The sequence below is a fragment of the Lipotes vexillifer genome, unplaced genomic scaffold, assembly GCF_000442215.2.
Source record: "Lipotes vexillifer unplaced genomic scaffold, Lipotes_vexillifer_v1.1 scaffold713, whole genome shotgun sequence".
Taxonomy (NCBI): domain Eukaryota; kingdom Metazoa; phylum Chordata; class Mammalia; order Artiodactyla; family Lipotidae; genus Lipotes; species Lipotes vexillifer.
In genome coordinates, this window is record NW_006773157.1 from 673,208 (window position 1) to 684,715 (window position 11,508).

The following is an 11,508-nucleotide window of genomic DNA, read 5'->3' on the forward strand; positions in this document are numbered from 1 at the left end:
AGTGTGAGGGTTAGAACACCCTGAGTGTCAGGTGGGCTTGCTTCTGCCCCATATTCTTATGGCCTCAGGGGGTAGGGACCACCTGGCTGGATCAGGCACTGCCACTGGGCTCCCAGGGGTAGTTCAGTACTCCTCATGGTTATGTTGAGGCTGAGGCCATTCTCAGCCCTCAGACTCTGAGAGACCCTGTTTTCACAGATGTATCCCAACATCCTCCCTAAAGAGCCCTTGGCAGGAAGAGCTCTGATGGGAGAGGACAGCTGAGCATATGGCCTCACATCCATTACCATGTTGGCTACTCACATCCAATAGCAGACAGGACTGATGTGACTCTCACCTTACAGGTGAGGACACTGAGGCCCAGCAAGGTAAAGCGACATGTCCAAGGTTACTGAGCTGAGGCTCAAGGTCTCCGAACTCTCAGAAAAGGGTTCTTTTAATTAGTCTCAAATTAATTGCCCATCCTAAAACTCTTTCAAGGAAAAAGGCAGGTGCATAAATTCACAAACCAACTAACAAATAAAGGCAATGCTGATTATCACTGACTGCAGGACATTTGGGGGAGGGTCTCAGCCAAGTCTGCTTTCTAACTGCTCTGACCTCCCACCCTGACCAGAGCTGGCTAACTGCAGGAAGTTGCATTCATTCAGAAGCTGGGGTGAGGGCAATGGTTTGGTTTCCCCCTCGGAACCTGATGTGTGCGGGAATGAGCCACGCTGGATGAGAGCAACTGACTATTCTGTAATCACCTCAAGCAGCTACTGCTCAACACCTGACAGCGCCCCAAAAGAACCTTTCCAGGTAAAATGAGGCTTGGCAGGAGGAGATGGATGGGAATTCACAGGGTCTCACCAGGGTCGCTTCGCTCACAATCTGTCTTATTTAGCCCTGAGCCCCAGGCAGGTGGGACTCCACATCAAGATGATTCCTACAAGTGCCAAGTCCCCCAAAGTTCAAGAGCAGGAAGTCATTTGCATCCCAGATGGAAGGAAGAGACGCAGAGGCCTGGCCTCCAGATTCCTGGAGCCATGGCCTGGGGGCAGTGGGCCCACAGACACTAGCCTCTCTAGGACCACCCCCAACCTTCACCCACCCAGGGCCTGGATTTCCTCTTCTTTTGAGGAGCAGTGACTAGGCAGGCAGCTGCGGGTGAAGAGAGGGGAACAGGGAGGCCCATAGACAATGTATACAATCAGACTGTAACAACCTCAGTGATGACCCCTTCCCCTGGCCAACACACACACACACCCACTTGCTCCTACTTTCTCTCATTTCCTCCAGAAGGGTGTGTTTCCTGACTTGGTCCGTGGAGTCTGCATAGTAGACCATCTTAGAAATCAGTCAGTTCATCTCCCCCTGCACACTCGCCATTTACAGATGAGGGAACTAGGACCCTGAGAGCGGAAGCCACTTGCCCAACGTCAGAACTACCCTGGTAGCCAAGCTAGGACTGGGGTCTGGATGGCCCCCGAGAAGTCTTGTGTGGTCACTTCGTTTTGGCTTCAGTCACCTGATCACTTGACTAGGTGACACTTTTAATCCCAAACAACCATTCGCTCCTACCCAAAGCCCAAACCTCGGGCACTCCATTTTTCTATGGAAGTTATGGACCAAGCTCACACCAATAAAGGTATATTAGAGAGGAAACTTGCAGGAGGGACAGATCTTTTTCTCTTTTGAAGATGCCACTGGAGTCACCTTCACCCAGTTTTATCTGCATTGGGGAGGGGGAAGAAGAAGCTGAACAGAGTTTTGTTGTATAGACCAGGGGCAACCTGCCCACAAAAGACACTGTCACCAGGCACACCTGTACTCTTACATCATGACAAGGGCTTCCTTCCAGTGGATCGCCACCTTGGCAGCACACTGGCCACAACCAGACCACACTCAGACCAAATATATCAGCATCTCCAGGAGAGAGCAGGGGCATCAGTGTTTGTAGAGCTCCCCAGGTGATTCCAATGGGCAGCCCAAGTTGAGCACCATCCTCTTCCTACTCATAGTGAGGCCACTGACCAGTAGCGTTGGCATCACCTGGGATCTTGTTAGAAGCACAGAACCGGGACTTCCCCAGTGGTCCAGTGGGTAAGACTCCGTGCTCCCAATGCAGAGGGCGCAGGTTCAATCCCTGGTTGGGGAACTAGATCCTGCATGCATGCCGCAACTAAGAGTTCGCGTGCCACAGAGTTCGCATTCCGCAACTAAGAAGTCCGCATGCTGCAACGAAGAGCCCACGTGCTGCAACTAAGACCCGGCACAGCCAAAATAAATAAATAAACAAATAAATAAAAAATAAATATTTGAAGGAAAAAAAGAAGAAATGCAGAACCGTAGGCACCTCCTCAGATCTACCGGATCAGAACCTGCACTTTACCAAGGTCTGCTGGCGGTTTCTGAGTTCACTAAAGTCTGAGAAGCACTGAGGCAAGGTACTCCATACAGTATGGCCCATCTCTACACCTGACAGCAACCTTGCAAGGCAGGTGTTCCATTCCACAGGTGAGGAAACTGATCCTGAGAAAGGTTAACTCACTGGCCCAAGGTCACACAGTTGGTGAGTAGGACAGCCAGGATGTGACCCTGGGCTGGTTGCAAAGGCCACTCGTACTACACAAACCACTTCTTATAGCACCATAAAAAATCTGGCCACGGGAGTCCCCTGAATGTTTGGGTCCTCAGACCCACTGGGCATGCCCTGCCATTGAACAGGATTCCACTTCCAATGTCAAGTTCCCCGGAATCAAACCTCCTAAAGATCAGCATAATGCATGAGGAAATACAAATAGTAAACAAACACTCAGGGGGAAAGGTTTACTCTCCCTAGTAATCAGAGAAATGCAAATTAGAGCAATACTGAGGAGCCATTTTCTACCTATATAATTAGCAAAAATTAAAAAAAGAAAAGAATGTTAGCAGAGTTGTTTTGAAATAGGTACATTCATACATGGCTGGTGGAGGTGTAGATTTACATAACCCTTGAGGAAAGTAATATGGCCACATCCATCAAGAGCCATAAATACATTATGCCCACTGACCCTGGGAAGTCACCCTAAGGAAATAATTCGATAGGAGGGGAAATGTCGTTTGTAGGAAGATGCTCATTGCAACATTTGTTGTGAACATTGGAAACAAATCAGTATTCAGCAGTAAGGGAATGGCTGAGTCAGCAGGGGGGCCATCAGCTCCTGCAGTGTCATGCAGCCATTTAAAATGATAATTAAGAAGCCCAAGCAGCAAATAGGGGAAAAAAGAAAGCAAAATACAAAACTCTGTGCTTATTATGTGCTCTGTGGTTATTATGATGGAAAAATATTGTGTGCATAGGATATGGACGCAATATCCAAACCAGTTGTCTTCTTTGTCCAAACACCAAAGAAGACAACTGGTGTTTCAGGGTGAGGGGACAACGGAAAGACACCTTCCTTCCATTACTTTTACAGTTACAAACCCCAGTAGAATTGGCCTTTAAGAACAGCCTTGGCAGCTCTCTGGTCATGGACTCTATCTCTGAGTGGCACATGGAGACACCCTCATTCTGCATCCATGGGCACAGGGCCACACTCCCTGATTCCACCTGGAAGTGGGAGGAGCTGGCCCCTCCTTTCCTGTGTAGGGGTGGGGGTGGGTGGAGAGGCCATGGGAGTCCCCTCCCATCTTACCATGAAGCCTGGGGCACAGGTGCAGCTCCCAGTGACGCTGTGGCAGTTGGCACCATTCTGACAGGTGCAAGGCAGCTGGCAGCCATCGCCATAGTAGCCAGCAGGGCAGGATTCATTGCAGTGGTGGCCAGACCACCCCGGCTGGCAGGTGCAAGCTCCAGTTACTGGGTGGCAGCTGAGCAGATGAGAGAAGAATGAGAGGACAGTCTGGTCAGGAATGCGGCCATATTCCACCCTCTGCCCACCCCAAGTCTGGTCTGCCCAGGGCCGCAGGATCAAAGGGCCTCTGAAGTTAAATTTCTTTCTCTTTTTTTTTGGCAAGTATTTTCCCCCAGTTGTGAGCTGTTTGTTTATTTATTTATTTATTTTTGGCTTAGTTGGGTCTTAGTTGTGGCACGCGGGATCTTCTGTTATGGCCCATGGGATCTTTCGTTGCGGCACGGCCTTCTCTCTAGTTGTGGTGCGTGGGCTCCAGAGCGTGTGGGCTCTGTAGTTGTGGCACGTGGGCTCTCTAGTTGTGGCACGTGGGCTCTCTAGTTGTGGCATGCGGGCTCAGTTGCCCCGCAGCATGTGGGATCTTAGTTCCCCAACCAGGGATCAAGCCCCCATCCCCTGCACTGGAAGGCAGATTCTTAACAACTGGACTACCAGGGAAGTTCTGAGGTTAAATTTCTTAATGTATTATTTGTTTGCCAGACGATGCCAAGGTTACATGGTCTTATTACACGTTTCTTATTAGCCCCAAGAAACTGAGGCTCATAGTTGTTATATAATTCGCCTAAAGTTACACAGCAAGGAAGTAGCAAAATCAGGATTAGACACAGGTCTCCTGACTCCCAAACAAGTGCTCTTTATAATACAAATACACAGAGACCAAAGCAGGAGGCAGCCTCTTCCCTTATGGACTGGGAGGTCCAGCACTTTACCCACTCTGCACCCAAGGCAGATGCTCAGTGTGTGGGCAGGCACAAGAGGGCTGCAGTGAGACCCAGTTACTCTGCATATTGTAGGTACTCAATGAACATTTCCTGAGTTAAAATGGAACCTTGGGGCAGATGCGTCCCCCCCTCTATGGCAATGTCTGTATTGGAGAGAATACCCTCCATCCATGCATTGCTAGGGCTCTTTAAGAGCAAGCAAGATCGTCTCCATCCCCTCTCTGGCTAGCCCAGTGAAAGAACCATTTGGCTGGAGGCAGGGGCTGCCTGGCATGACCTCTAGAGAGTCAGGCAAACTCTGGCTGGCAGAGGTCTGATCCAACAGCCAATATGCATCCATGATCCCGGGTGTGGTGACCATTTTCTTCTCAGAGCTTCTGTGGGGAGTGTAATTGACTGATGGCCCTAGCTACTGTGTCTGAAATCCATCACTACATTTTCTCAGAGGTCACACTTCCCCTGGGCTGCTCTCAGCTAGACCACAGCAGGGATATTAAGGTCGACACATTCTTGGCAAATCTGGGACTCCTCTGATGGACAAGTTTGGCTTAAAGAGCCCCCATCTCGCCAAACTTTCTTAGAACTGTGCTTCAGTCTAAAACTTTCCAATCAACCTTCCTTCCTTCTCTCTTTCCTTCACACAGGTCAGACCTGCATTGCAGTCTCATGATCCCCTAGCCTCCTCAGCCCCTTCCCCATTTTCCCTCATAGCTGTGTCCCTAGTAAATCTCTTGCTCTCGGCATCTGGGAGGACTCAGACTAACACTCCAGAGAAGACGCTGGATGTCAGAGACAAGCTTCTTGGATTCCCTGTGTCATCTGCTTCCTTGCCCTGGAGTCCAGCTCAAGGGATATGGTCCAATGGCACATGCTCTGGGCTGGCAAGAGAAGCCTACGTACAAATCTTGGTTCTGCTAAGTTCCACGAGGATATGGGCTTTGTCTCCCTGGGTCATTGGTGGATCCCCAGTGCCTGGCTCATATTCACTGCCCAATTAAATATTTGGGAATGAACAGTACTTTTACTACAAGTAATTATTTTCTGTCTGTTGACTTGTTTATCACCTGTCTCCCCACCAGGTGGCAGCTCCATGGGGGAGGGCCCTTTGTCTGTCTATTTCACTTCTGTATTGTACCCCAATGGCCAGCAGGGTCCCTGGCACCATGAAGATACTAATACATATTTGCCAAATGAATTAATGGACAAACTAATTGTGTGAAGCCCAGCCAATTTCTGGGAGCCCTGATTTTCTCATGGAAAATGAGGGATGGACAGGAGCAGACAGTTCCTGAATAGTAAGTGCAAGTAGCTAATAGTCATTTTGGAAAATGTTTAGTCTCATTAATCATCAAGTCAAAACAACAATTGCATATCACTTTTTCTCTATCAAAATGGCAAAGTTTTTTTGTTTTTTTTTTTTTTAAAGGGATAATGCTCGATGCTGGTAAAGGTTTCTAGAAAACAATGTGGGGTTATATATCAGGAGTCCTAAAAATATTCAGACCCTTTGGTCTTGTAATTCCATTTCTAAGAATCTATCCTAAGGAAACAGTCACAGTTGTAGAGAAAGATTTATGCATGGAAATGCTCCCCAAAGCATTATTTATAACAGTGGAAAAATGGGGGCAATTTATATAATAATAAATAATATGTGACCAGGCTATTAAAGCACCAGGCACTTTACACCTATATTTCTAATCTTCAAGTAAGCCTGTGAGTTAGGCATTAGAGCCTCTATTTTTCAGACGGCACTTGGAGGTTATATGACTTGCCCAAGGTCACACCACTAACTCAGTGGCAGCTTGGATTCTGACCCAGGTCTGTCTGGCCATGTTCTGGTCACTGCCTCATGCTGCCTCTGACACCAGAGTACTGGTTAAATGAATTATGATAATTCATATGAAGGCATGTTAGAGAAGTATTCAAATGTTTTCCAGTCTATTTAATGATTTGACATAAGGGTAAGTGAAATAAGCAAACTGTATATAAAGTCATGATCTAAAATATGAAAAAAAAGTGAATCAGAAATGGATGAAGAATGAACAAATTACAACAAAATGGTTTTTGTACTCACCCCTGGACTGAGAAATTATGAGTGACTCTGAGTTTTTTCTTTAAATTTCTATGTATTCTCTGACTTTCTCAAACTGAGCATCTATTATATTCATAAACAGATAAAAAGTGATAAAAATTATAATATGTAAAAAAGAATGTGTGTAAAGAATGGATGTTTGAAGACTTCCTGACTTTCATGGTTCCAGATAAATTCCTCCCTGGGTCCCACAATGTAAGGGGAAACAGTGGCCGGCACGGGTGTCATGGGGCAGGGGGCCCCTACTTGGTGGCCCTGACCCTCAGCCAGACAGTTGTGGGGTGCTCCCCTCTGTCCCCAACACTCCCAGCAAAGCCCTAAGGCATGGCCTTTCTCGGTTCCAACTTTTCAGGGGTCTCCTCTGAGGTTTGGGTTTAGGGTCAGAGGGACTGGCTCGGTCACAATCATGGAGACTGACATGCTTGGGCCCAGGAAGTAACACGGCAGCGCTGGCAGCCGCGATCAGCTCTGTCCGGCCCCTGAGATTCTGAAGAGTCTCAGGCGTCCTTCTGCCCTTCTTTCAAGAGATTCTCTCGTTACAGGTCCTTGCTCTGGTGTGAAGACCACCCTGTGAATAGCATACTAGACGCACAGTGAGCAGGCGAACGCTGGCCTCTAAGCTCTCCTGTGTTTCTGCTTTCCATCTTAACCGCCGGTGTTTTGGATGCTTAGGGGTGTGTCTCAACACCAATTTTACCTTTTTACTCTGAGAAACCAGAAAGCTCAAAACCAAACCTGAGATAATTTCTTTCTCTCTCCTTTCATATCCCTAAAATTCTATTTTAAAAAACAAAACACCTCTGTTTTCTTAATTTGATTACTTGTCACTTATTATAGAAACTCCAAAATCCCTTTGAAAAGGGTGGGGAATGATCGCTGGCTCAGTGATTAGGACTGAAAACTGCCGTCACCATGCTCTCGGCACCTCTGTCACACCTCCCTCTCCCTGGTGTACCCTGCTCCCTGCCCCGTTGGTGGCAGAGCCATTCCCTTGGGTCACATGGCAGGCAAGTGACTCCTGCTTAGGCTGGGTTGGCTTCTCTGCCTTTTTTTTTTTTTTTTTTTAAAGGAAAGTCCAGGGCCTACAGTAAACAGGATGAGATAACTAGAAGTCATTGAAACATTTAAAATATCATCTAAATATTTTTGAAAATCTCTAATGCCATAAGATTTTCCCCAACTGTTTTTCCTATACCTCCAGTAAAGGCTCCTATTATTTCTTTGCTGTTTTTTTTTTTTTTTTTTTCCCCTCACCTTTCTCCATTTCCCCCAGACATAGATTAATCACAAGTTAATAGGAGCCGAAAGCTGAACAATACAGGAAACTTTTCAGGGTGGAATTTTCTGCCAGTTTTTCCTGGCCGCTCTGAGATTTCTATCAATGCTGCATCTGGTGGCTAAGTCAAATCTTTCAAAGGTAATCCACAATCATGGCTGCTGGAATTCGTCTATGACGATCCAATTGTGGAGGGGACATGGACAAGGTCTGACACACAGGTGTTCACTTTCTCAAGGTTATTCCTTTATGAAGGAAGGAGGCTGCTTTGTGTGTGCTGCAAAGCATTTATAAAGGGAGTGAAGTGTGGGGAATTTCAACAGCCATTTCTTCCTTCCCAGGGCACGTGGGTTCAACCTCTCTTTGAAGCAGCCTCTCCAGAGGGGCACAGAGCCGGGAGAGGCTGGGGCTAGCTGAGGAGGGTTTTCTGTGGTTGGGAGTTGGGAAGACTCTGCTTCTCTAGGAAAGATGCTCAAGGTCTTCCTGGCAAGCTGTCTTGGAGGGGCTCTGCTGCAAGCTCTTGCGGAAGCCAGCGGGGAGATGAGGCAAGGTTTCTGGGGATCCCACACTCTGTCTCTCAGGGAGCTTGGTGGAAGCTTCACTTTCAAAGATCACAAGAAAACTTTTGCCTCCCACTGGGCTGACAAAAGGCGATAGACAGACTGGGAAACTAAGACAGACGAGAAGTACACGTATCAGGACACTGACTCAGGCAGAGGCAGTTCTAAGGCCAGGACTGAGGGGTCCCAGACCTACCCAGAACCTGCAGCTCAACTGCCTTGGGATTAGGAGTCCTAGAGTCATCCCTCTGCTTTTCTTGGATCCCGAGAGAAGGCTCTAGAATGGGACACAGGCTCACAGGAAGAGAGGAGTGACCTGTGTCCACAGAGAGGAAGAGGGCTGTTCTCTGTGTCCCTGAGAACAAAGCCAAGCGCAGCATGAGAGAGGTGCAGTGAGACCACAGGCTCTCAACCTTGGGCAATTCTGCCTCCCCCCACCCTACCCAGGAAACGTTTTTGGTTGTTAGAACTTGGGGCTGGGGTATTGCTACTGGCATCTAGTGGGCAGAGGCCAGGGATACTGCTAAACATCCTGCAATGCACAGGATGGCTGTCCACAACAAAGAATTATCCAGCCTAAAATATCAACAGTGGCGAAGCTGAGAAATCCTGAGTTAGACTAAATAAAAATTTGGTGAGTGTCGGGCGCTCAGTCACTGGGGCCGTGTGTCAAGGGAAAGGGGTGAAATATTTTTAAAAAATAGGGTGACATCAGCTCGGGAGCAGAGCCGCCCTAGAGGAATGGGCGATTTAAGATGAATTCAGCAATTCTTTTTCCTGAAGGTCTGCTCTGTGCCAGGCTCCGTGCAAGGCTGAGGCTGCAGAGACCCACAAGCTCGGGCTGTGACACAGCTCCCTGCAAGGAGATAGTCAAGCAGACACGGGGGAACCTGGCCTGCGGGGTTGGCTTCCAGGCACTCTCGGGGTCCCCACGCTTAAGAAGCACTACTGCCTCCCAACCCCTGAAATGTGACACGTGTTAAAGACAGTAAAGCAAATAATCATCAATATTGAATGGGCCGAGATTAGCGACCGAGAAGAGGGAGTCCTTCCCCATTAATAATGCATCGAGGACTCCTTCAGAGGAGGGATAAATTATGCAGGGCACGGCTGCTTGGGTATGGGGAGAAAACAATAGCTCTTTAATTTGGGGGTTGGTTGGATCTCCGTGGCAGGGACTCTCCCTGCACTGGACCCCAGTGGCAGCCTAGCTTCCTTTCCCTGACACGGTCCTCCCTTGGCTTCCCCGCAGGGGTAGGGGTTCCTGGTGCTGCCCCTCACCCGTGGAACAGCCTGAGGCAGCTGCCCAGTCCCCCGACCAGCCATGTGGGACCCCCGTGTTTAGAGTCTTGGAGCTCACACCCCACCCTCCAGACCCAGCCCAGAAGCCACCTCCTCCAGGAAGCCTTCCCTGACCAGTGAAGCGGTTTCCTGTGGTGCTTTCTGTACAGAGCCCTGGGTCACAGTTACTTGAGTACATGTTGGGACCCAGCAGGGCCAGCCGCATATATTTCATTGATTCTAAGATGCACTTTGCCCCACATTTTCAGATCTCTGATGGATGTGCTATGCAGTCAATGGTATGTCATGGCTCAGTTTTAGTAGTACATAAAATAAAGCAGTGCCTCACTACTGGTATTGTCTTGTATTTGAAGAAATACGGTAGGAGGTCCTCAATGTGGGTAGGTGCTCCAGACTCAAGTTCCTGAGGGCTGGACTCGTGCTGAGGGACCCTTTCTTTCTTGTGTTTGGCCCTGCAGGCTCTCAGTGTTTGTTGAATGAATGACTGAGCGAATGAATGCTTAAGTCATACATAGTCCGTTCCACTGGCTCCAAGGCCCCCTCTTAATGGTCTCCTTCCCAACCCTCTGCCCTTGCAGACAGCACTGCCCGAGCCACTTAGCTCCAGGAACGGAGGACTGGGGACAGATTCTGTCAAAGCCACAACACTTTCTAAGAGGCCTCTGCTTACAGTGACCCAAAGACCTTGGGTGATGTGTGGAGAATCAAAAGCTGGAAATGAAGAGGGGCCGAGGCTAGGTCCTGGCTGTCCCAGAGACAAGGCTACAAAGCAGAGGTATCTCTCTCTGGCCTGCCAACAGAAGCAGCACCCACTGCCCAGGGCAGCTGGTCCTGCCCTGAGCTGTCCTGCAGGCCTGCGGGGAGAAGGGAGACTCCCCTCACCTTGTACCATCCTAATAAGAGGTGGCCACATAGAGAGCTGTGGAAGCATTTATCTGGGGCCTGACAGCCTCATTTGAAGCTTTAATCTGGGGCCCGACAGCCTCATTTATCACCAGAAGGCGGTGCCAGCTGGTGCAGGAAGCAGGCAGTGAGGGGAGCTGGGGGATGTGGCCCAGGGCGGCTCTGGCGTCTCCACTTCCAGGAAGCAGGGCTGGGGCCGGCTTCAGCCCAGATGTCCCCAAGCCCCACTTTTTTTTTAACTGAGACTTTTATATTATTTATTTTGTTTAGTAGCACATGATAGAATTATACACAGATGATTTCTTAAAAATCAAATGTGGTTATTTGTATATACATTAAGCCCTCAGCATAATTTCTGCCTCTGAAGTGTGCTAATACAGTATTTAAAATTATAGAAACATCCAGTAAACAGCATTTTAGTTTATGACACTCTGTTAATACAATAAATATACAAAACTTCCAAACTACTAAAAACATGCAACATTAGAGGGACAGATGGATGGCATTTATATAGAACCATGACAGTCACCGTAATGGCAGCACAATATCACTCGCTGACAAACTATACAGATATCCCTAGATAAATAATCCCAGTCCTAGATTAAAAACCACTGACACAGGGCTTCCCTGGTGGCGCAGTGGTTGAGAGTTCGCCTGCCGATGCAGGGGACACGGGTTCGTGCCCCGGTCCGGGAAGATCCCACATGCCGCGGAGCGGCTGCGCCCGTGAGCCATGGCCGCTGAGCCTGCGCGTCCGGAGCCTGTGCTCCGCAATGGG

General features: G+C 48.6%; 1 protein-coding gene across 1 annotated transcript in view; it reads right to left on the minus strand.

Moving 5' to 3' along the window:
• The window catches only part of MEGF11 (multiple EGF like domains 11), a 247,823-nt gene that overhangs the window by 61,423 nt on the left and 174,892 nt on the right, over positions 1–11,508 (minus strand). The window contains exon 9 of the mRNA XM_007448126.1: positions 3,660–3,834. Coding sequence (XP_007448188.1) covers positions 3,660–3,834 — 175 coding nt within the window. The remainder of the gene's footprint in view (positions 1–3,659; positions 3,835–11,508) is intronic.